Source organism: Ambystoma mexicanum, chromosome 8 (assembly GCF_040938575.1).
Source record: "Ambystoma mexicanum isolate Mex_15411 chromosome 8, UKY_AmexF1_1, whole genome shotgun sequence".
NCBI classification, from domain to species: domain Eukaryota; kingdom Metazoa; phylum Chordata; class Amphibia; order Caudata; family Ambystomatidae; genus Ambystoma; species Ambystoma mexicanum.
Window position 1 is genome coordinate 489,441,895 of NC_090929.1, and position 26,143 is coordinate 489,468,037.

The 26,143-nt window shown below is 47.9% G+C and overlaps 1 protein-coding gene across 1 annotated transcript in view; it reads left to right on the plus strand.

Moving 5' to 3' along the window:
• Positions 1-26,143, plus strand: part of LOC138472127 (ATPase family AAA domain-containing protein 3-A) — a 672,103-nt gene that overhangs the window by 475,231 nt on the left and 170,729 nt on the right. Inside the window, exon 14 of the mRNA XM_069610129.1 lies at positions 23,983-24,150. Within this exon, the coding sequence (XP_069466230.1) occupies positions 23,983-24,150 (168 nt within the window). The remainder of the gene's footprint in view (positions 1-23,982; positions 24,151-26,143) is intronic.

Genomic DNA, 26,143 nt, shown 5'->3' on the forward strand with positions numbered 1-26,143 from the left:
GTATGTTACAACATTGGGTTTTACCTACCTAGAATAGCGGTGTGCCATTCCTGAAAAGTGTTCCTTTAGGTGTAGCTGACCTTGGGTCGCCTGGAGCATCCAAAATGAGTGTAACGATTTCTTGCTTATCTTAGTGTGTTCCACTGTGCTGAAAAGCAGCTGTAATTATATATTACAACCATAAAGGTCTTACCCACCTAGTATAACTGTTATCACAAATGCAGTAGAGGTATATATTGTTCCTTGAGTCTCTGTTCCACTATTCAGAAAAGTATATTTTCAAGTTGGTTGACTGATCTTGTCACTGCATAACTGACAGGGTCTACTACCCTTGTATTACTGAAAGTAATCAAAGTAATCTATGGTCCACTAGAAATACTGTTAGGAGTTCTAAATAAGGTATGTGCTTTGATCTGTTTATTTAAAGCATAGTTTGTTTTTGTGTTTTATATACTTTATGCTTGTACTTACCCAATAATCTCTTGGTCTGCTTGTAGATAAAATAAACCCTTTATTTGTACAATACATAGTGTCAGTGTTTCTTTGGACCATATGTATAATGCAATTTTATTTGTACTGATTCTACAGCCCTCTTTCCCTCCTAAGATCAGCCTGGTTGCTCTGTCTACGCTACCCTGAACTCAGATGGTACAGCCTTATACTAAGAGTGAAGTCTTGTACTCTGCCAGTTGAATGGCTTTACTAAGCCCTTTGGGCTTGAGAAAAACTGTCCTAACACATCCCTCCAGAGCTTTCTGGATTTGTGTGTCATTGATTACTTCCTCCTCCCGATGATGTACTGCTTTGGAAGTCTATGGTAGATTTGGAGTCTATAGGAGGAAAGAATTCTTTGGAAGGACAAATTACTTACCTCTCGGTAATGCTTTTTCTGGTGGATGTTCCGTATTCCTCATCGCCTTCCCCAACTGCCCCAACAGCGGGAAGCTAGTAAACAATCATTTCTTCGTCCCTTCAGCTTCAGAGTGTCAGTAAAAAGGGTGGAACGGAGAACATGGTGTCACTATATACACTGTTCCGATGTCCTGTCCGGACGGAGCCATGCTGCGCCCCTTGCGCCTTTAAAGTTTGCCAGAGAACAGGTGCTTTGGGATAGGGATATCATAGATTAGGAATCTGTGGGAGCAACATCCATCAGATCATTACCAAGAGGTAAGTGATTTGTTCTTTGATTTCAACAAGAGTGCAATATTTATTAAAGCATTAGTAGTCCAATGTCCTATTATGAACTCCATTTTGGAACAAATTCCTTTTTTACGCCATACTGTCATCCATTTTGTTATGGCTCATCCACCTTACATTGGTTCACTCTGATCCCACCAGAGTAATTCGAACTGAGTATTTGCTTGTGATTGGTGGGCAGGTTAAGGCTAGCCCTTAAGTGAATATGTATATCTAAGGGAGATGCTGCGCATTCCTCAGATCATTTGCTTCTTGCCCATGTTGCTGGAGGACACCTGTGACCCTGGAAATTCTGCCCATGTCCTGATTTCTCCTTAAAGCTGCTGCCCTTTCCGGGCATTTCCTCCCGCCCATTCTTATGACTTTCTTTTGCTCTGCTGCCTCTTTGTGAAATTCTTAATCTAAAAGCTTGTGTTTTTACCTTTTTTGCTGTCTCTGCTCTGGGGATGCATTTTAGCATTTTTTGGAAATGTTCTAAACATTTGATTGCCGTTCATGATGGGGTTCAAGCAGTGCATAGGATTCGGTAAGGACTTCCATGTGGTGAGTTCCTGTCAATTATGTCGCTATCAAGCCCAGGTTACTGATGACCCGCTTAGGCACCATGCCCAAGAAAATGTCGGTTCTTCAGGCTACTGTGCTGACCACAAAAGTGATGGGTGGAATGTTTCGAATAAATCTAAACCACTGGCGATTGCTCTGGGCAACCTTCCACACCACCGTTTTTTAGCCCGTCTGCGCCATTGCAAAAGGGGACCAGCCATATCAGTCAGCAGCTGCCGCCACCGAAGGTAGCAGCCCAGCCCGAACTGCTAGGCCAGGTCCCCTCTGCACAGAAAACCAAGCAACCCCAGACATGTTTTGGCCTTTAGGCTACTGTGGACATAATAGAGCGAGGGAAGACTTCACATCCTAGCAGTAAGAAATCATCAGGAATGGGTGCAGTCTCCGATTCAGCATGGTTTTTTGGTTCTTGGCAATGTCCCCACTTCAGACCAAGCAAGGGACCTTGCACTGCCTGTTCAGGAGTTCACTCCGGGTGCACACACTTGCAAGTACTTCTGTCATAAAGGACCAAGTTGTAAGGCTTGGGCATCAGTACTGGATGACCTTTTTACTCCAGATAAGGTTCAGAAGGTACTGGTGAGGACTGTTCTGCTTCGGCTCCGTTCTGTACAGGCAGGTGATCATAACCCTCATTATGCACCTGCTGCGGTACCAATGTACTCTACTAGGCATAAAAAGTGCAAGCATAGGCACTACCACTTCCCTAGGGTGAACGAGGGTCGCAGTTTGCTTTCAGAGCCCATTCAGTTCTGATGCTGAGGCTGATGACTTTGATCTGTCTGAAATATTTTATGCTACTGTCTCAACTTTCTGGTTGCCTGCCAGGGAAGAGGTTTTGTCTGTTCCTCAGTTTTCCTCAGGGGAAGATCTCCCTTCAGCCACCCAGCCTTCAATACCGATATTTCTAACCAATGTTCAGATGCCAAGATTGGTGGTGTTAAATATATACCAGAATATAGGTAACATTTCTGGGGCTCCATCTTTTCCTAGAGCAGATATTTCAACATAGGTGGACACTTCTAAGTTTCCTATGACTTTTCCAGAGCCTTGGGTACCCTCTTCAGATTTAGTGGAATCTATCGCTACTGCGGTCATGCAATCTGTGATTTCTAATCAGTTTTTGGAGGTTTTGACATCTAAGCCTTCAGACAAACTACTGTGGCGCCTTCCCATATGGCTGCACCTCTGGCGTACACCCTCCCTGCCCCCACCCTTATTTACATAGAGTAGAAGATTGCTATGACACTTCGGAAGAAGAGGATGAAATTCCGGTTCACTCTGTGAAATAGTTTTTACCAGGTGATGTCCAAAACTGTGAAAGCCTTGGATCCCCTGCCACCTGAAAAGCAGGTAGCTTTGGGTCTTTTCTCAAGGGTTTCTTCTTCCACACCGAACAAACGGCTTGACGCTGGAGGCCTCTGTAATGGAACAGGCTGTACAGAATTGGTCAGATCTCATTCTGAGCCGGTAATCTCAAAATCACTTAATTCTAAATAGTTTCTGCTCCTCTGAAAAAGGCAAAGGGCCCTATTTAGGATTCTTCCTTGTTCTGAACAAGGATTTCAAATGATGGGAATCTCGCGGCAAGAAATCCTTCCAGAATTCTAACTTGCCACTTAATGCTGCTTCAGTACCTGCCTGTTATAACATACATCATTTTTCAGGCTTTGGAAAAAGTGGGTGACTTGCTTCCCCCTGAATTTTTCTTTTGGCTCTGAAGGAAAATAAGCTGAATTGCAACAGCTTAAGATCAATAAGAATCTCTCCGACACTATTAACTATTCCTTGGTATGTATGTGTAAGCACGCTATCCTAAAACGTGTTAACTTCACCCTGACATAGAATTCAAGGTGATGGATCTCCCTTGTAATAGGAAAACCTTTGTTTTCACTGTTGTAGATCAGAATTAGGAGATGGTCAAGGAGGCCTTGCATTCAAACCTTAATTTTGTTCCGAAAAAAAAAAGATCTGTGTTGTCCCAAAGTCCTGGGAACTGGATTCTCTTCATAACAAAAAGGTGTAAACAGGTGCTTATCAGGATGTCTCCTAAAACACTACAGAAAAAGTCCCCTGTCCAAAATCTATATTTGCCTAAACCCTGATCCGACAACTATTAAATGACCAAAACCAACTCTGGAACAATACTTCTATTGCACTCCTTCATCCCATGGGTTACTCACCTATGTTCTCTATCTACCAGCGGCAGCTGCTCTTCGGAAACTTTTTCTGCTGTAAGGGGGCGCACAGAGGCTCTGCGTCCTTATGTCGGTCCAGTATATATGGAGGCTATGCAACCTGTGACCCCAATTCGTTTTATTCATGTACTCTGCTCGTTACTAGGAAGCCCGCTCTTAGCTTATTGGTTATAACAGTCTTGCTCCACTTCTCTAACTCGTCGCAATGCCGAACCCTGACAAGGTTTTCGGGTTTCACATTTTGCAAGGATTTCTGGCACCAAATGTCTGTGTTGGACCCGCACCTCACATGCCTTTACTGCCTTGGTGAAGGCCACGATGTGCAGGACTGTGCATCATGAAGGCTCTCGGGGGGGGGGGGGGGGGGGGACTGTGGGTTGTTTCAACCCACTAGTCCAGGCCCTGCCACATTACTGTGCATTGCTTGCATCAGGAACATCAGAATGGCCACTGGAAAGCATTCTGCTCACTAAAAATCGCCCAAAAGTACACAGTAAAAATCTGAAAAGTGGGCCGCCATCCACTTTTGCCTATCTCAGTGGTAACACAGGAGCCCACTGCCAAAACCCATCACTTGGCTGCCCACAGAGCAAGGGTGATTGCAAAAGAAACACAGAGCTGTGTGAAAATCTGTTTTTTCTTGGTTATCAAATTTGCAGAAATCATGGCTCACAAACCACCCAAAAGATCCATCCTCCTGTTGGGTGTTGAACATCATTCTACTTCAAGAATCCACATAAATATAATGTCAGCGGGAGTATATGTTATCAGAACAAAGTCCACTTTTGAAGATGGTTGTTGGAAAGAAATCTGTCAAAAATGGGTGTAAAACCGTTACCCGCCTCTGTCGGACGCTGGCGATTTCTAAATCTGACAGGAGAAACTGTGTCTCAAAAGCTAAATATGCCAAGGAAGGGATTTCCATCAAATGCAATATAGGGTGCCCACACATTGATTTTCATGTTGAAAAAGACTGGAATTGAAGATATGTTTGCTGATTTTAAATTTGTTACTGTAATACAAGGAACTATGTCCCAATTGACCATAAGATAACCTGAATCAGCTAAAACTTCAAAGAGGCTTTCATCCCCTGAGAATACCCCACCCTGTTCCTTCCCACCAAAGGAGAGGATATCGCATTGGGATGCTAATGAGAAGGGGAGGAGACTTCCTCTGTTCTGGGAAAGAGACAATGGAATCCTTGAACTGAATGGAAATGCTAATTCGGGTGTGACTGACATCAACTGCCCTGGCAGGAAGACAAGCCATGTGACTCTCTGACTCAGCCAAGCTTTGGAGGCGGTCCAGACTGAAAATGTGGATTTTAAATTGGACTAAATATATGTTTAAGGAAAAGACTTATAAAATATGGTACCGAACTAACAAAAACATGAAACTTGGAGATTATTAAAATGAAAAATTCACTCAGTTTAAAACTAATCTAGAATCTGTGCGACATTCAGAGACTGAACCACGAAAAAGTTCATATTGTAGCTATTGTGATTATGCTAGGAACCTGAAAAATTACAGGAATATGTCCAGAGGGTATGTGCATGTATGTAAAAAAAATGTACAGATTCGGAAATGTTTAACCAACCAAAAGCGTGAAAAATTGTCATTTATGAACCAAAACTCGTAGGAAAATAAGATTTTGACAGAAACGTACCTTAGGCAATCTGTGATGTGTATTGCTTACAAGTTGTGCATATTGAAAATATGTTTTTTGGGAAAAATAGTTTTTCTGGGTAAAAGCAAAGGGAAGGTTCTTCCCTAGATTGTAAATGGCAGCATCACTCTGACACATGATGACACCTCATGACACACTGTTCCTTTCTCAAATCAGGGGACAGGGAAGTCTGACCATTGAGATCCTTAGAGGGTTGGGCATAGACAATCAGCCTCCCCACCCACTTTGGAAAATGGATAAATAGGGACTGCTGAGGACAGGGAAGACGCACACTTCCACTCATCAACTGATCCACTGGCGAAGTACCCTGCAGGAAGATCCAGACTCCAGAACCGGACTCCAGAACCGGACTCCAGAACCGGACTCCAGAACCGGACTCCAGAACCGGACTCCAGATCCCTGAAGCAGAGGCCTAATCCAAAAAGCGGAACCCTTTTCAGCAGGCCTTTAGAATCTTTTGCAACCTGATTCTAACCCCAAACTTCCACGGGGCCAACTAAACCATTCAACAGCCTGGCTGAGCTGTTTTGCTTCTGGCCAAGAACCCGTGCTAGAACCCAAGATCCAGACCAGTCCAGCAGAGCTGTAACCCAGAACCAGTCAGATCCAGTCCAAGAGGCCGTGCAGACCAGAGTGCCTTGCTGAGAGCAGAGTCCCAGTGTCCTGATCCTGTCCGGTGGCGAGTGAAGTCCAAACCCTTGACCAGATCTTTGATGGGCCCATTCCATTCCAAAGCCATAGTAGTGAGTATTTAGTATAGAACTGTTCATAGTCATCTCTTAGTTTAAAGTAATCCATCCAACCCATTCCAACATATCCAGACTGCATTGTAGAATCTCTTTTGTTCATTCTGAATCCTTTCTCATCCATCTAATTCTGTGATAATTGTTAGTGTAAGCCAACCTGTTTGCAATTCAAAGCGCAATTTCATTAGAAATCTTGACTCCTTTTGAGAAAAATCGACCTTCACTAAAACCTCTAACTTTTGAAATGTATGTGCTAGGAACGAAATCTAAATGTCATTTTGAACCTAACATCCTCAGCTTTCAAACGAACCCATGCGCGAATTTGCATTTGGCTAAATCTCACCTCCTGTAAAAACAGCTATTTCTTTTCAATTTATGAATTTCGTTTTCCATCTGCCAATCATTCTACAATCATTGCTAGTGTTGACCTGAACCAATCCAAAGCAACTCTCACTAGTTCTGAATCTCATTTAGCGAATTAGTCATTTTAGCATTTTCCCATTCAATTCATATTACATTTAAAAGCAATTGACCTGTTTAAAATCATTCCTGTTCTCTCTAAGCTTGCTGGGGGGAAGTGGGATTGAAACTGCAATTGTTGATTGTTATTCCCGATACTTGTGTGCCCTCATTCCATCTCTTCACATTGCATACTGGGGGGAGTGAGTAATAGTGGGAAAGAGTGATTACATTTTCTTTGGTTGAATTCATATCAAGTTTATTTCTGTGTTGCATTCCTTCCTATCATTGCAATTTCTTGAACCCATACAAAGTATTCTCTGCTATATTATTCTTCCATTTTCCTACGCCTAATTGATTAAAGAGATTGTTGATATTGTCATATTACCCATTGCCGATCATTGTTCATATTCATAAGTGTGATATTCAGATATTTATAAAAGTGTGATTATATATATTGTTCAATTCTTCAAATAAATCTTTTAATTTGCAAAACAAACTTATTTCTTGGTTCAGTGAGACCGGGGGGATTCAAAGAGAGGGGCGTTATATAAGGGTACATCATCCAGAATTAAAAGAACTTTTGACATAAAAAATATATAAACAAAGGTTTCCATTGGGCATCACATACTAGGCATTGACTTAGTTGTAGTGCTGGATTGAAATCACTTACAAAACGCAAAGTGAAATTGTTCACATTTCTCCACAAGGAGAGGAAATAAGCTGACCAAAGTCGCTGGGCACGGAGCGCGGCACTGAGAAGCGGCCCCATGTCCGGAAGGACAAAGAAAAAGTACGGCAAGAGTGTGAGGTCACCAGGTGGTTCTTCATGCCATTCTCGTCTTTGTCCTCAAAGAAGAGCCACCACGCCAAGGAAGGCCAGGAGAAAGATGCCCCGCGGGTACCTTTTCCGACCAGGTTCTCTTCACTGTGGAATGGGAGGCTTCCCGTTAAAGATGCTTCGGTAATGGCCCAGACGCCTGTGGTCGCAGTGTCTGCACCAACGGCTTCAGCCAACTCAACAGATCCCCTAGTGCTTGGAGGATCAGGCAGAGACTGCAGTGCAACGCAACAAGATCGCGAGCAAGAGGCGCACCTTTCCGTCTCCGGTCCACCCCGCATATGGTCCTGGACCATCGGCGAAGACTGGTACCGAGTTGCTAAGGAGTTCCTCCTGCTCCAAAAAAGAGCATATAGGTCTCAATCGGGGGAGATTTATGATGAGGATGGTGCTGTACCTTTTGGACTGGAACCCTGCTACCCCAGGGAGGTGAGGGACTTCCCAGAGGAGTTTTACAGAGAACAGGGTGACTTGGTGGATCTAGCAGCCGGTTTGCAGTAGGCAAGGTGTCTAGGCACCTCGCCAGATGTCGACATGCCTGCTGCCACCTCTGGTAAACCAGACAGCTTTTCAGCACCTGATGATGGTGTTCGACACCCTTGGGTTGTGAAGCCCCCTCACAGCCTAATTTACAATACGACCTGCCCAACATCTTGGACGAGTGTCCTAAGGAGACCTTACTGCCTTTCAATCAGGCAGTGGAGACTTTCAATCAAGCAGTGGAGAGAACTAAGGGGTCTGAAGGGGCAGGCATTTGCTGGCACGGTGGGCGATGCCAGAGTTGGTCAGCACATTGGACTGCAACCTTGGCAGGAAGCACAGGCCCGTCCCTTCAGACCCCTTAGTTCTCTCCTCCCACACTTCTCAGGAGAGTTTGGTATAGGCCGCTACAGTTAATCTCATGACAATCTCTTTTCCGTTGTTGCCCCCAGTTATGGCGAGCAAACGATTGGATGCGTGGGGCCAGAAGATTTTCAGGTCTTTGAGCTAGGCTCTCTGGCTCCGCTCAGATGGCCAAATTCTCCTTTTAGCCTATGGTCTGTGATAACTTTAGCAGCTGAACACATCCCACAAGGGGAGCTGCAGAACAGCTTTGAAGCCATTATTAAGGACTGCAAGGGAGCATCCCGTAAAACTTTGAAGTCTGGCCTGGACACAGCAGACTGTGACGATGGCTACCAGCAAAGTCTTGAGGTGATTTTCTTGGCTGAGGATGTCTGGGTTCGCCACTGGCGTCCAAGAGAAACTCCGACATGCCCTTCGATGCCATGAACTTTGTCACCAAGGCGGGTGAGTCACTCCCACAAGTTCCAAGTCTCTAAAGCTGCAGCAGCAACCTCCGGCAGGCAGAGGCAGGGGTTTTCGTCCCTTCTTCTTATGCCCCAATGGGTAGGCGTCTGGCTTCCTTGGGCAGGTAAGGACCGCACTGCCCCTACAGGGGTTGGGGACAAGGTGTGCCTAAAGGAGGCGCTTCATCCTTTGTGCCCTTTGCAATCCCAGCGCAAAACCTCTGTCTAGCAGGCTTATGCCATTTGTACCTCATGGGAGGCAGAGTATTCCTATTTCGCGAGGAATGGAGAAATGCCACATTGGACACCTGGGCCTTACAGGTCGTCCAGCAGAGATATTGCCTTCCTTTTGCCTCTCACCCTCCAAAACCACCCTATGTCAGCAACCCTTGCCTTCAGAACCTCTCTTGGAAGATATGTCGGCTTCTAGCAAAAGGGGACCATAGTGATGGTACCCAGCCCGTAATGAGGTAGGGGTTTGAGCTTTTAGAGCCCTTTTGGTAACATGCATGTAATTGATGGGATGCAGAATAACTGACAACAAATAATCAAACCAACTCAGGAAGATGGCAAAGTTGTCTGTTTTATTATCAATTGTCTAAAACAGGGAGTTACAATGGATCTCAGCGGACGCTCGCTCGAGTTCGAATTGCATTTCAAATAAAAACATCCTTTTATACAAAGAATGTCAGACGTGACGTCCTACTATGTGGCAAATAAGAAAAAACTACAAGGGATTGTGATGCGCTCAAGGGGAACATCTAAGTATAATTTCTAAGGGGTTTGGTTGTGATTGGGTCTCTGTCAGGTGGACATCTTGTGTCCACCTTTTAGTGCAAGTAATCTTCATCATTATTAAGTACACAGTATGTCATTGGCTCTCAAAATGTAAGGCCATTTGTTATATGGCTACAATTGGTTGTCACGCTAGTGCAAGTCGAACATTCGGCTCAGTAGCAACACATAAACTCATACCCCAGGTGCCAGGAGGTGGACTGTACCTCTCCACCCAATTAGCCCAACGTCTCATCACCCATGCCTTCTGCCATGAAGATTCTTTGAACTTGGCCTTGCAGTGTATTCTTGTCTCTGGGAATATAAGGGAGCGCGGGCACGCGCTTTCGCCGTACTAGAACTCCTCGCCCAACTCTATTTTCATCCTTGACTCACATAACAAGAGACCATGATTCGATCCATTTTGCTGCGTTTAATTGTCTTAAATTAATAAAAACTTGCCACACATGGTGTTCTTTCTTTGCACCTTAACACGCCATGATTCAGCATCTCATGTTCACCTCCTTCAAGAATAGATAACCAGTCTTTGCTGCTTCAGCCTTGACACGAGGCCAGGCAGCTTTGCCATTCATTTTCACGATCCCAGCTTATTCTTACTGCGACACAGCTCTCTACCTTCTCTCCATGAGTCTGGGCTTACTAAATGTGTGACACCGATGTCCAGCTTCTATATAATGGTGGCTATGCCTGCTATCTATTCAGTACGTATAGCCAGCTTCTATGATCACTTAGTCTACTTGGGTTGCTGCATCTGTACAGTTATTAAATGGCTTGTTTTTTCTGCAGTGCTCTTCACAAGTGCACTCTTTTCTTTGCATATGAAAGTTTACTCGAGTCTTTCATCAGTTTCTAGAAGGGTCATGCATCTTCAGCTAGTTATCTCTGTGCGTCATAATTCGCTTCTTGTGATGTCACCAGCTTCTTTTCTTACTCTTTTTGTATTCCTCCTGGGATTTCCTCCATTATATTGTCATCTCTTCGAGAGTACATCTGATAGGGTTTTCTTAATGGATATCTTTTCTCAAAGATTTGCCGCAGAATGGTCCCAACTGCTGGTGTCAAGCACGGCACAATCTCAGGCCTCCAACATACAGGTGGGAGAGTGGCGGGACTTCCTGCAGAGGCATTCGGCTGCTTCACTACAGGTTGGTACTCTACATACATTCTAGTGCCGAAGAAGGACAGATCTTAGACCAACCCTGGGTCTGCAGCTTCTGAACTTGTACTAGCGCAAGGACATTTTTAAGATGGTCTCTCTAGCCCAGATCCTGGCTATGAAAGAATGGCTAGTTTCACTTGATCTTCAGGATGCTAACTTCCATGTGTCTATTCACAAGAAGTACCTGAGATTCAAAGTGGGAAGCTGTCACTGCCAGTTCAAAGTCCTTCCTTTCGGTCTGGCTTCGGCACCTGGGGTTTTCACCAAGCTGCTATCAGTAGTGGTGGCTCACCTCAGGCATTCATGTCTTTCCCTACCTGGATGACTGGCTTGTCTGCGCTAGCTCACCATATCTAGTGTCTGCACATCTGTGCCAGCCGTGCAGCCTGTTGCACAGCTTGGGGTTATCCCTGAGCTTCCGGAAGTCACCAGTTTCGGTGTTCCAATCCCACGGTTTATTAGGGCGGTCTTGGGCACTCTGATGGGTCAGGGTTTCCCACACAAGGACAGAGTGGCAAACATCTTCATGATGGTTCAGGTTTTCCAACCTCGGACAGTTCCTAAAGGGGTCTCTTTTCTGTCAACAATGGCTACAGTTGACCCTTGTCCTGGATGCATGCTTGAAGGGCTGCGGTACTTGCCTACTAGATCTGACGGTGAGTGGACTGTGGTTTCCCTCGGAGTGCCAGGAGCATGTTAGTTTGCTGGAGTTGAGTGATCCGGCTGGCCGTGGTCACTTCCCACCCCCTTCTGAAGGACAAAGACAGTACTGGATTGGACAGACAATACTGTAGCCATGCATTTCCCCAAGAGAGGTGCCGCATGCTCTTCGCCGATGTCCAGAGAAGCAATAAAATTGTGGTTCTGGGCTCTAGAGAACAGCATTTTTTTGTTGGAAAACACTAGGGGTTGAACTGAGCAGGCAGTTTTTAACCTCCCACGAGTGGAAGCTTTGCCAGGAAGTTCTGGAGATTTTCCTCGCTTCCAGTGTAAATGGAAAGTGCAGGTGTTTCTGCTCCATGGAATTTCCTTGACTGGGTGCTCTGGGGGATGCCTTGATGGTCGAATGGGGCTTTGACCTGCTCTATGCGTTCCAGCATTTCTCCAGCATGGAGTCTGGCACGGATTCACATGCTCATGAATATTCCCTGTCCGGCTGCAATCCTCTGTAAAAAGAAGCAGTCTTGCTTTAAAACAGCCTTTCTCTCATGAACCAATCGCTGAGGTGTAGGACATACTGCATCCATGACGACAATCTCCCTAAGCCCTGCCCCCGGTGGCCATCTTCAGATTTGTACTGCCCGCTTCAGTGCAGGGAGTCCTCTTGTGTTGCTCTTCGAGCCATTTTTTCCCCATTTGTGTATTTTTGTACGGACAATTTGTTCTACTTTTCATCCAAACCTCATTTGCGGACCCATTGGTAAGTACTGGAAGTGGTGCTCCGTTGCCAGTGAAGTTTGACTGCTACCTTGTCGAATCTTCGAGTCTTCTGTTCGGAAGCCCTAGTCAAGGCCTACATCACACCTCGCCATGTCAGAGGAAGGCAAGAGTAGTCTGTTCAGGCTCTTCTCCAGATGTGGCTTGAGGAACATCTATGTGGAAGACCGGCACACAAGGTGCCTCTGTCTGCATCCTGCCCATGTCTAGGATCAATGCAACATCTGCCGAGGTTCCCCAGCCAAGATGAAGCAGGACCGGTACCGAAGGTTAGTGGCATGGCTGAAGGAAGAAAGGGCTCCAGGTGTGGCCTCTGTGCACGCACAGGCCCCCTCCAGGTCCGCACGACCTTTGGAGCGATCTTCCTTGGAAGAGGTTGAGATACGCCGAGGATGTTCCTCCACAGGATGTCCAGAGAAAGGCTAAGCGCCACGCTGCCAATCCGACACAGGCTTCCCCTGACACAGGTCCTAGTTTGCAGCAGATGCGCTCCCCTTCCACAGTAAACCTGCTGGTGTATCTTTGGAGAGGCTGTTCCTCTCTTCCAAGCATGACCCTTTGTTGAAGGATAGGCCAAGGAAACATTCTCGCAAGGAAGACACTCCGAGGCCGTCATCGACGCCTACGTCCACGACTTTGCCAGGGGCAACACCATCAGCGCCTCAGGCCCCAATCGGCGAGACCGCTGTCTCCAGTCACAACAACCATGATCCCCGTTGATTGTCCTGTTAACGACCACGGCCAAGTCAACAGAGAAATCGTCATTGAGGGTTACACTACCTCCCCGGCCCATAACTACGACCGCCTCGACCACGACTACACAGTCCGTGAAGGCACCAGTCTTTTCTTCTTTCCCAAAGGAGGTAGGAAGATAAAGAGAACTGTTGATGCCAACAGTTTTTCTCCCCAGGCCTACGGTGGAAATTAACAAGGGATCCGGTCATGGCAATCTATACAAGCGCAGACAAGTCCTTGCAGGAAGGCTTCTGCTCCTCGGACCAGGGAGGGGGAAGACTGATGGGTGAAGAGACCACCCTTGTGGGACAGGCCCGGCCATCAGTCCTGGCAAAGCACACTAGCCCTCTATTTGTGCCCATGTGGCATGTTTGCTGTCCATCAGTGAAGACCCACCAGTCCTCTATCGACGCCAGCCCTGTTGGTACCCCTGCAGAGCACTAGAGACATGTTCCTGGATATTCTGACTACACTACACACTCTGGTGTCAGAAATAAAGCAGCGGTTCACACCCCCAATGGCCCCGGTGGGGAGCACCCCGAGGCACAGCCCTCTGAGACCACAGCACAGAAAGTGCCATCCAAACACCAAGGTGGCCCACGCCACCCCCACCCCCCACTCCTTCTGTACCGATGGTGGGGGAACTGTTGGGTGCTGATCCTGGATGGGGAACTGTTGAGTGCTGATGACCCCCATTCCCCCAGGGCATCTCCTCCTGATGAGGTGGGTTCCTTCCATGCCATGCTTTCAAGGTTGTCTACCCTTTTCAACTTCGTGCCTGAGGAAAAGGAGGAAAGATTTCTTTACCAGAGGTGCGCTTCATCCAAGAAGACTGATGCCCATTCCTCTGCTGATCGAGGTTTGGGAGGTGGGCTTGGCTCTCGTGAAGATACCAAGCTCTACCGCAGTGAAACAGAACAGACCAGACCAGACCAGCTTGAGAAGAAATACCGGGTGCCTGACTCAGCCCCTAAATGCCTCCGGTCTCCGCTGTCCCCGGACTCTGTAGAGTCAGCCGCCGCCAGTAAGCGGCCGGCAAACCTGTCCTCCAAATCCATGGTCGCCCCTGACCAGGAGGGAGAAAAGCTGCACGCAATGGGCAAGTGCATCATCTATACAGCTGCCTCAACCGTGAAGGCCGCCAATGCCCTGGCTATCCTGGCCCTTTATGACGGGGAGTTGTGGTACAAGCTGGGCCCAATCCTGTATTTCTTGCTGGATGACAAAAAGACTGAGGCTTTCGCCCTTTTTCAGGAAGACGAGGTGGCCTCAGACCATGCTATCACAGTGACGATGGACGTCAGGCTTTTGTCAAATTGGGAATGGGGCTGCGCTCAGACACCAGGCCTAGCTAAAGGCCACACATTTCAGACCAGATGTCCAGGCGTAGGTGGTGGATATGCCCTTCAATGGGGATAACCTCTTTGGCAAAGTGGTGGTCGAAACACTGCAAGCTATTAAAACGTACACAGAAACAGCAAGTTCTCTGGTGACCTTGCAGGAACAGCGATTTTTGTCCTTTTCAATCATCCAGAGGGAAGCTCAACAGATCATCGAAGGGGTACGCATCCACCTTGTACTGTAAACTCTCCCGTTCCACTTCACAGGGGACGTACAAGGGGCCATTTGCCGGCCTTTGGCACAGGGGGCACAGCATCAATGTCGTCCACAATCCAGGATGCAGGCGCTTAAGCAAGCCTGACCCGGCTCAGGACCCCCTCTTTCACACCCTGTTGGGGGGTGGGGGGGTTGTCTGACGCACTTCTGCACTGCGTGGGAGAGCATCACCAGTGACAACTGGGTGCTAGACATACTTCGTCCGGGGTACACCATGGAATTTTAACACAGGTGCCCTTGCATTCCCCCTGTGGCAAGAAAGCAACTGCACATGGCCCAACTGCTGCAAGAGGTGCAGGCCATGTTGACAAGAGGCAATGGAAAACGTCCTGCTGCGCCTCTGGGGCTCCGGAGTGTACTCCGGATACTTTCTGGTCCGAAAGAAGTCAGGGGGTGGCGTCCGATCCTAGATTTTTGACGCCTCAACAAATAACTGACGTCCCAAAAATTCTGGATGGTCACGTTGCAGCAAAAGCGCAGCCAGCTGGAGGAGGGGATTACCTAGTTCGCTGGACCTAGAGGATAACTACCTACTTCTACGTCCCCCATATGTCCAAAGTATCAAACGTTCCTGTGCTTTGTGGTTCTAGGATGTCACTATCAGTTCAAGGCTCTGCCCTTTGGCCTGAAATCGGCACCAAGGGTATTCACGAAGTGCCTTGCCCCAGTAGCTGCGCACATGCATCTTGGGGGCCTACACCTGGACTGGCTCATCCGGTCCCCCTCTCAGGCCCTGGCAGTGCGGCACACCAGGGAGACCCTATGCCTTCTGAAGGAGCTAGGATTCTCCATCTATCCGAAGTCCTGCGTGGTGCCATTGCAGAAAACTGTTTCTAGGTGCCTCCCTCAACACAGTAATATTTCTGGCGTTTCCCTCGGAGGAGAGGGTGGTGGCTAGGTTGGGGAAGGTGCATCGCCTGGCTACGGCTCAGTCCACGACGGTGCGCTCCATTAAGTCACTTCCGGGCATGATGTCTTCCTGTATTATTCTGTTTTGCAGACTACAGATGTCACCTCTACAGGAGTGTCTGGACGCCAGGTGGCTCCAGGTCAGGGGCAAGTGGACCGACAAGATTTCACTCAACCAGACTTCAGAGAAGCCATCCAGTGGTAGGGAGTGTGCAAACACCTTATGCAGGGAGCTCCATTTCAGGTTCCCCCGTTCCAGGTTTCGATCACACCGGGCAGTCCATGCCAGAGGCCTCTGGCTTCCGGAGGAACAGGCTGTGCACATCAATGTTCTGAAGCTGCGGGCTGTGTTTTGGTCCCTCAAGTCTTTCCTTCCTCTTCTGCAGTGTCGGGTGGTGAGAATCTTCACGGACACCACAACCACTGTTTTACATCCAGAAGTAAGGGCGACCCCGCTCTTTTCCTGGAGGCGCAGGGGAGCCTGGGAGAAGCATTTCAGTTCACACGGGAGGCCCTCTACCTGCACACGTTCCCTCGAATACCTCTACTGCTACATGTGACCAACACACTCCAATGCTGTCAAGCAAAATGATACTGATCGTCCCGGGGTGGCCTTGTCAGATTGCTCTGCATTGTGATGGCACCATCCATCCGGCCACCTGCTCTTCCAGACCTCCTCTCCAGAGAAGACGGAACGATTCTGCACCACGACCCAGCATCTCTGAACCTCACGGCCCTAAACTTTGGGCATTGACAGGAAGGTCCTGGCCATGGCTAGAGCGTCCTCTACACTGTCGTGCTACGGCCACAAATACCATTTTACTGTGTGGTGCTGGGCGTGAATGATTACGCCTCTGCACATCACAGCCCCTCAGCTCCTGCCATACCTGTTGTCTTTAGCCAAGGCAGGTCTGACTCACGCCTCCATCAAGGTGCATCTGGCGGCCATCTCCCGGTACACGCGATCAACGGGCAGGGCTTCACTGTGGTCTCACAGGCTTGTCAAGGAATTTCCGAAAGGCCTCTTCAAGACTTTTCTGCCAGTGACGTCCCCTACCCCGATTTGGTAACTCAATGTCGTTCTAACTAAACTCATGGGGACCCATTTGAACCATTGCATTAGGTTCCTCTGAAGTTTCTTTCGTGGAAGATGGCTTTCCTAGTGGCCATCACCTCGGCCAGGCGGGTCGGGGAGATCCAGGCTCTTTCATGCAAGCAGCCGTACTTGTCTTTTCATGCTACGAGGGTGGGGCTACGGACCCGCCCCTCCTTTATGCCGAAGGTTCCTTCTGAATTCCATCTCAACTGACCCTTGGTGCCTACAGTTTTCTTCCTGAATCCTCCTTCGGCCGCTGAAAGGTTGCTGCATAGGCTGGATGTTGCGCGTGCCTTAAAGTTCTATGGGGCATGCACAAAGGATTTTCGGAAGACCTCAACTCTTCGTGAATTTTATTCCTGTGAATTAGGGGAAGGCCATGTCTAATGCTTCCATATCCAGGTGGCTCTCTGGCTGCATCATGCACTGTCATCGTCTGGCCAGCAGACCTCTTACAAGCCGGCCCAGAGCCCATTCCACCAGAGCCATCTCATCAACCACTGCGTTTCTCTCTGGTGTTCCCCTGCTGGACATTTTCTGGGCTGCTACGTGGAGGTCTATGCACACCTTCATGAAATTCTCCCTGGGATCCCTGTCTAAACAGTAGGAGTCCAGAGTCGGCCAGGCGGTGCTGCGCAACCTGGTTGTTTGAGGTGAGTCAGTTCCATGTGTATGTGATTGTACTTCCATTGAGCCTTGCCACCTCCCGTGGTTATGTACTGCTGTGTATTCGTATTCATGAGCATGTGAATCCATGCCAGACCCCATGCTGGAGAAGGAACAAGTTACTTAACTCTAACTGTTGTTCTCCAGCAAGGGACTGCCATAGATTCACATGCGAAACCTCCTTCCTTCCCCACTGTGGCTCTTCTGGTTCATACTGTCACTTAGCATGCTTTCGAATCTGAAAATGCCCACCGGGGGTGAGGCTTAGGGAGACGGTCGTTATTGGATGGGTGCAGTACAACCAAGACCTCAGTGATTGGTTAATGGGAGAAAGGCATTTTTCAAGCTCTTAAAGCAAGACTGCTGTTTTTTTACCGAGGATTCCGGACCTGACGGGTACTATTCATGAGCATGTGAATCCATGCCAGACCCATGCTGGAGAACAACAGTTACAGGTAAGTAGCTTGTTCCATCCCTGACATTCCACTGGTTCTCAGAAGGCTGCCTCTGTTTGGTGACACAATGATCTTGATCGCTCTGGACTGTGCTCAGAGGATGTGGTACTCTGAGTTGTTGGACATGGCCATCTGCCCTCCCTGGCATCTTCTGCTCTGCAGAGGACGGACCTCCTCTCCCACTCAGAGCCTCCACAGCCTGAACCTTCATGCATGGCTGCTAAAAGGTTGCGGTATTGAGAGGGAAATTATTAGGATGTTCTGGACGTACTCCTGTCTGCTAGAAGACCCGCCACCAAGTACTTGTATGCCTGCTGGTGGCAGATGTTTTCGGTTTGGTGCTGAGAGAAGGATCTGGACCCTTTTACTTGCTCCACCTCCTTGGTATTGAATGTCTCAGGTCTTTGGCCTGGACGGACCTAGAAATCGGTATAGTGAAGGCTATCTTAAAACCATTTCTGTCTTCGAGAGGCCCCCAGAGCAGGTCTCCTTGTTCATGATACCCAGTTATTGAATTCCAAAGAGGGTTTTTCAGTATGTTTCTCCCATGTCCATTTCTTGTTCTGGCGTGGGATTTAAACTTAGTGTTGACGTTTTTACTCAGCGCACCGTTTGAGCCCCTTCATTGTTGTTCTTTAAGACTACTCACACTTGCGATGGCAACCAAGAAAATCATTGCTTCCACTAGATGGGTGAGTGAGCTACAGGCTTTGTCTGTTAATCCTCCCTACTTGGTTTTCTCCAAGGAGAAGGCGACGTTGAGAACTAGACTTTCCTTCCTTCCGAAGCTGGTCTCAGATTTGCATCTCTCTCAAAAGATTTATCTACCATACTACTTTCGTCCGCCTCACCCTTCCAATGCAGAGGAACGTTTCCATCTGTTGGATCTCTTGTGAGCCCTCACGTTTTAAGGCTCTCGGACATGTGAGAACAGGACTGATGACAAGCTTTCCATTGGTTACGCAGGTTCCCAAACAGGTAGGTTTGTTATGAAAACAGCCCTGTCTCAATGGATCATTCTCTGTATCTGGGAATGCTGTGATCTGGCCGGCAAGAAGGTCCCTGAGGGTGTCTGGCTCACTCCACCAGAGACCTGGACGGCACCTCGGCTCTGCAGCATAAAATAACAATTTACTTACCTCTCTTTAATGTTCTTTCTGATGGACGTTCCTCCCACAGATTCCTCATCGCCCTCTCTACTTCCCCTCTTGGCTAAGCTAGTACACCTTAGTTCTGCGGTCCCTCAGCATCGGAGTGCTAGGGGAAAAGGGAACTGAGGACATGGCGCGGAGCGCTTTTATATATTTTGGCTCCAACGTCCTATCTGGTGGGTAGAGGCGTCAGGCTGAACCGACGCAGAGCTGTGCTGTGCCCTCTGACAGTAGAAAAACTTTCCAAAGAGCAGCTGGCACTAGGAGATATATCATAGATGAGTAATCCGTTGTAGGAACATCCATCAGAAAGAACATTCCAGATAGGTAAGTAATTTGTTAATTTGGGCCTTGACCCACTTAACTGAATGTTAGGTGGTTTCTGACGCCCACTGACCCCGGTCGTCTTTGCTAAAGCTTGTTTACTAGTGCTTCTGCTATTCTGCACAGTTTATGCTTTCATTCTCAATGCCTCTTAGACTGTAAAGTTTACCTCCAATATATTGAATGTATCTTACTTGTTGACCTCTGATCCGGGTCTCTGGCTATCCACCCCAACTAGGCTTTTGGGGAACTCTTTATCCACCTTGGGTTTGGCATTCTGTCTCCTGCTCTTGGGTTTCGTTTAGCCTTCCTTCTGTGCTCCACTGTCTCACCCCGACCCGGGGTTTGGTTTTCCTCAGTCCGGCTTGGTTCTTATTTTTCGAACCCGCCCTGGGGTTCGACTACTCTTAGCCCGCGTTTAGATACTGTACCCTGTCCTGTGGCTTGGTTGCTTGTAGTCCACCTTGGTTTTCAGCATGTTTACCCTGCTCTGGGGTCTGACTTCCCCCAGCCAGCCTTGGACTTTACCCTGCCTCAGGGTTTGGTCTCTTATCCTGCCTAGGGCTTTCACCGTGTTTACCCCTCTCTGAGGTTCGAATTCTCTCTGCCCGCCTTTGTCATATGAGTGATGCTCCTTGGGATACTCTGGAAACTTTTCCTCTTTCATTTCCCCTCTGGCATCGTGGCTCGGCAGACCTCACCCTCTTGTTATCCAGTGCCCCTTCAGGCACTGGATGCCGGCGTCTGTGTCCGGCGCTGTTCCTTTCCTTTGGTGGCTGCTCTTCATTTGTTGGGCCGAAGCACCACCAAGCGGTAGCCAAGGGGTGGCAATGGACACCCTTATAAAAATGCTGGTCCCCCCACCCCGCACACGCACAATGAATGCTACTTTGCCTGCAACGGGCCAGGCCACCCCTATGCAACTCCTATGCCGGCCAAGCCACCCCGATGAAAAATTTCTGGGGGCGCCACTGTTGGGGCTGGCTCCTTCCGGCTTCAGCAGGACTCCCAGCGCTCCATGGACTCTGCCACGGACCTCCAGGCCAAACTTGGTGCACGCAGAGGGAGAGTGGCATTCCTCCTTTTACCACAACTTGTGAGCATCACAAAGAGGGTATAACTTTAAATATATATAACTTTCCTTTACAACCATCCTCTCTGCTGAAGGTCCAAATGTCTAATCCGGTCCCCACACAGGAGATTCAAAATGTTCTCTGTCTCAAATCGATAGTTCGTTCTGGAGGACGATGGAGGTTTAGTTTTCTACTCCTGATACTTCAATGTTGAACAAACTTTGGGGATGTTCTACTAATTTGAAACCCCTCAGAAGTCAGTGGTTTTTTCCCTTAGAGAACTTTCACTTGACAACTCTAGCTCACCTATTGGAGGCTCTTCACATAGGGAACTGACAAACATCAGTGGATCTTCAGGATACTTATTTCCACATCCTCATCAAAAAGGAGCACTCCCAGTTCCTGATGTTTACTCTGGACAGCCAACACTACCAGTCCAGGTGTCTTCCATTCGGCCCGAATGCGGCACCCAGAGCAGAATGTTCATGAAGGTGCTCTGGGTTGTGGTAGGTCACCTTTTATTTCCGGAAATCCACATTAAACTCTATCTTGACGATTGTTTCAGGGCCTCATCGTGGGAGTAGAATTTCTCAATACTCTTGGTTGTGTACAACACCCTTCATGACTTGTGTTTCTCTATCAATGTGGAGAAGTCTACCTTTCTTCCATATCAGAGGATCCAGTTTATTGGCCTGGTTCTCAAGACTTCTCTGCATATGCTGGGGGCTATGGTGGATGGACTGGCTAAGGGGGTAGGGGGGTTTCAGGCTGGGGGAAAAGGGGGGGGGGGTCCTTTTTCTCCTCCTGTACCTCAAAGATCTGATTCCTCCCTCTCAGGTTGGAGGAAGAACTGTAAAACTCCTCACTCATGGCGTGTGAATGCCATAGAAAGGCTTCTCCACATACTTATTTTAGAGCTGAATAGCATTTTTCTGAGCCTCAACTCATTCCTCCTGTCCCAGAGTTTCTGGTTTAGGTGGGGGTTCTCGGTTCCTCCCTCCTCCAGGTTTATGTACTTATTTGGAAGTCTGTCATAGATGGAGAATTCATGGGAGGAAAGAATCCATTTGAAGAACACATTACTTCTCTGTAATTTTCTTTCTGATGGATGGTTCCTCCTACAGATTCCTTAACACCCTCCCTGCCTGCCACTCTTTGCAAAAAGCTAGTGCACCATCAGTTTTACAGTCCCTCAGTTTGAGTGCTAGGGAAAAAATGCGCAACTGAGGGCACGGAGAGATTCGCCGCTATATATACTGCCCCTGACTTCTTGTCCCGTGCAGGGAGCGTCAAGGCGCTGGATGGAGACGATGTGGAGCTGTGCTTCTCCCACCGGTGGCTGAGAAGTTTCCGGAGAACAGCTGCGCTGGGGTAGGGTATATCAGTGTGAGGAACATCCATCAGAAAGAACATTACCAAGAGTTAAGTAACGTGTTCTACGAACCCTGCCGCACATGCCCACCAACCCCCACTAAAAATGTTGCTGCTCTGAATCCTATTCCCCTGGTCAACATCCCAGAAGCATGGGGAAAAGTTGACTCTGGCATAGGAGTGCAGTAGTCATTATCTGAGTTACATGTTCTGAACTATTCTTTTCCTCTTTTTCCACAACATATGATGGGCTTCTTTTGTCTTGTGAAAATGTTATCCTAAGAAGCATTCCAGCCCAGGCCTTAGTGACTTTGGCCTCTTAAGCTCACAGTGTCAAAGAACTGTAATACTATCATGCACATTTCAAGTGAAAAACCACCCATTAGCCACACTTGTAGTTTCTTTTTCTTTTTTTCTTTGCCCTTTAGTTGTCTCATCTGCAAAACAAAACACCCAGTTGTTTATGAAGGTAATGCACAAACTCGCCCTTTATCCATGAGACAAACACGTAGCACAGTTCACTGGGAAGCACAATGCATGTGTATGTATGGAATTTATAAAGCTTAAACTTAGATGGGAAGCAATTAATCCATGTACAAAGGGGATGCACAGAGGGGTTACAAGTAGAATGCAGAGGAGCTGAGATTGGTGAAGGAACCAGGGGATAGGAAGAACTTCAAAGGGGCAGAAAGGGTTGAGTGGAGCAATCAATGTTTGGCCAGAGTTCTTTGAAAAGTAGGGTCCTTCCTAAAGTGTATAATGGAGGGGAGCCATTGGTTATGTGTTCCAGAGACTGGGTGCATAACAGGAAAAGGTCAGTTTCTGTTTTATTCCACCTCTTGCAGTTCTTTGCTTCCAGCTTGGCGATGTTGTTGCTTTTGGTTTTATGCTGGACTCTGTAGATGGTGAATTTCTCAGCCACGTAGAGTGATATTTAGCTGAAACTGCATGCTGTTGCTGCAGGCAGTCTGGAACATGATGCATGCTTGAACACCTAGCCAGTGCAGCCCCTTTAGAATGGGGTCGGGAGTGGGGTGTGGGGGGGGGGGGAGATGTGGTCGAATTGTTTTAGTCCTGTGATGTGCTGCAGCATACTGTCCATCTTTCAGGGGGGCCATGGTGGCATCAGAAGGGCATTGCCACCATCCAGATGGGAGATGACCAGGGCTTAAACAACTGCTCTAAAACTCGGGGCAGGGATGAAAGGCTTGACATTGCTGAGGAGTGCAAGCTGATGTCCTGCTGGCTGGCTGGCTGGGGGTGGGGGGGGTGGGGGGGGGGGGTGAGGGGGTGTGTGTGTGTGTGTGTGTGTGTATATGTGTATATATATATATATATATATATATATATATATATATATATATATATATATATATATATATATAGGAGGTCACAGTCCGTAGTAAACCGGAGGGATATTGCACTTAGTGAGAGTTTCAACATGACGTTTTTGAGCTTCTTGTCAACTAATTCTGAACTTGGGGTTTCCTAGGAGATTGAATTTGTTCTTTGTAGGCTTGAAATCCAGGCTTCGGCGCAGGAGACGGTGCTTGAGTTGATGGATTAATTAATCTTTTATAACGTGCTTAATACCGGAGACAAGTCTCGATGCGCCGAGCAGGGATTCAAACCTGTGTTGCTCTGTTTTGTCTTGCCACTAAGGCAAATGCCTTGCCCCTGAGCTATGCTTCCGTTCCTCCTGATGTCTTCTGTGTAATTAAACTTTATGTAGAACTGTTTGTCATTGGCAGTATGGTGTAGCTTGATGTCTGTGTTGGCAAAGAGTTGCTCCAGAGGTACCATGTTGAGGTTGAAGATAAGGGGACAGGATGGAGCATTTTGGAACTCTGCAGGTTACTGGTTGGTGCTGGGTTCTATTTGGCCCATCTGGACAAGTTGGTCTCTGTTGGAAAGGTATGAGGCGACCCACTGCAGGACTGTTCTATCGAAAACCCATGAGTGTTGTTAGAATGTTGATGTTGGCTTCATTGTCAACAGTATTAAAGGCTACAAAGAGGTTGAGGTGGACGAGGAAGCAGGGGCCTTCTTCGTCAAGGACGTGTAGTGCAGAAATAAATGTGTTCTTTTAAAATACTATAGGAACGTATCCTCACAACACAAAACACTGTCTGGTGGAAATACATTCTGCATGCATGTCTGTATCGGTGCACAAAGTGTACATTCCTTTTCTTCTCATCTGTCCTTTCTAGGTTTATGCTTGTCCTTGCCAGTAACCAACCTGAACAATTTGATTGGGCCATCAATGATCGAATCGACGAAATTGTGAACTTTGCTCTCCCGCAGCTGCCTGAGAGGGAGCGCCTAGTCAGACTGTACTTCGACAAGTATGTGCTAAAACCAGCCACGGAGGGAAAACAGTAAGTTTCTACTTTGGTTTACTACTTGGACTGCTACTAACATTGACTAGGGGGAGAATATGGTACTTTTCCTCCAGGTCTACATACATACACCGGATTTAGAGGTGCTCAATCTGGGTATTTCGAAGGGATTGTGTCCTCTGACGTATTCCTCATCTTGGATATCTCCTTCCAGCTCTGCTGGCCTCAAACATTTTTCACTAGAGGGCGCTGCGCGTCGACGTCCTCTGAGTCGATGTCCCTCGACAGCCGCCGTATCGACGCCGACGTCATCCTGGCTATAAAGGCCGCGCGCAGCGCCCGTTGCTCAGTTCCGTTTTTCCGCGCTTACTCAGTGCCTCGGAATACCGTTGCTCAGTTTTGTCAGAGTTAAACCTATTTACCTCGAGTTATTCGATCCGTACTCGATGGCTTCTTTGTCGGAACCGACAACTCCTCGATCCGGCTTCAAAAAATGCCGAGATTGTGGGAAAAAGATGTCGCTGACTGACCCTCAGAGTTTGTCTGTGGTGTTTGGGAGCTGAACACCATTGTTCGGAGTGCGAGGACTGTATGTCCATGACAGCTAAGGCCCTGAAGGAGCGTAGGGGGAAGCTGGAGAAAGGTAAGACTTTTAAAGCTTCTTCTTCCTCGACGAAGTCGAGACATTCGTCTCCTCGTCACCATTCGCGCTCCAGATCTCCGAGTGGGTCTCATCACTCCTTGAGATCGAAGCACTCGAAGAGGAGACGTCGAAGATCCCCTTCTCCGTCTTCCTCTTCCTCTGTTTCGCCAAAGAGAATCCCGTGCCCCACGAAACGTAGTTCCCGGGCTGAATGGGAGGAATTCCGCAAAAATATGATGAGTCTTCGAGAAAGCGGCCTCGACCCCCTCGAAGACTGCCGAGAGCGATGCTCTGGTCGAAAGACCCGAAGGTCAAAAACGCCGCGAGTCACAGTACCCGGCGAAGGAAACCTCTCGAGCGCGTCACGAACCCTCGAGTAGGACTATGACCTCCAAACCTTCCTCGAAGGTTCCGTCGACGCCGTCGACGAAGGTTCCGTCGAGGTCGATGTCTTCGACGCCGTTGTCGAAGGGCCAAGAAAAGTCACGGTTACGACACACCAGTGACTATCCCCAGGTCCTCGACGTCGATGGCTTCGAGATTGTCGAGCAGAATTCCAATTCTGTCGAGGTCTTCGAGGCCTCCGCCTTTGTTTTCGACGCCACGCTCGAAGCCTTCGGCGTCGACGACATTGACGCTTTCGAGGCCGATTATGACAAGTTCGGCACCCTCTGCCTTGGAAATGGGGTTTACACCCTTTATGAGTTCAGAACAATTGAGAACTATGTCCTCAATTATGGAAGAGGGTGAATTGTCTGAACAGGAAGACACATTTGAGTTGCAGGGACCTGTAACCCCAATTAGAGAGGAATTTCCCTCTGAAGAACGCAGGTTAAAGGATCTTCATGATTCCTTACATGAGGCAAGTGGGTTAGACACCTCCCCTGAGGTGGAGTTTGCTAGGCCAGACCCGGGGGAACATGCTGAAACCCCCTATATAGAGCCTTAATGGCCAGGATCACAGAGTTTATGGGGTGGTCTGCACCCTCACAATCTTTCCAACAAGATGACCTCACGGATATTCTTGACAAAGGCCCACAGGAGGATCCTGTGGTGCCTTTTCATAAAGCTCTTCAGAGGAAGATTATGACAAACTGGGAAACCCCAGATGTCGTACCGGCAGTAAATAAAAAACTGTCTACAAAGTACAGGGTATCCTCTACAGACCCGGAGTTTTTGTCTAAACATCCATCCCCAGAAAGTCTGGTGGTACAGGCAGCATCCTCTACCGATGTCAAGACGGCTAATCCTACCGTCCCACAGGACAGGGACGATAAAAAATATGATGCTATGGAGAAGAAAGTTTTTTCGGCATGTAGCATGGTGTTAAAATCTGTTAATGCTACTTGTACCCTTGCTAGATTCAGCCTTACACTTTGGGAGTGTGCT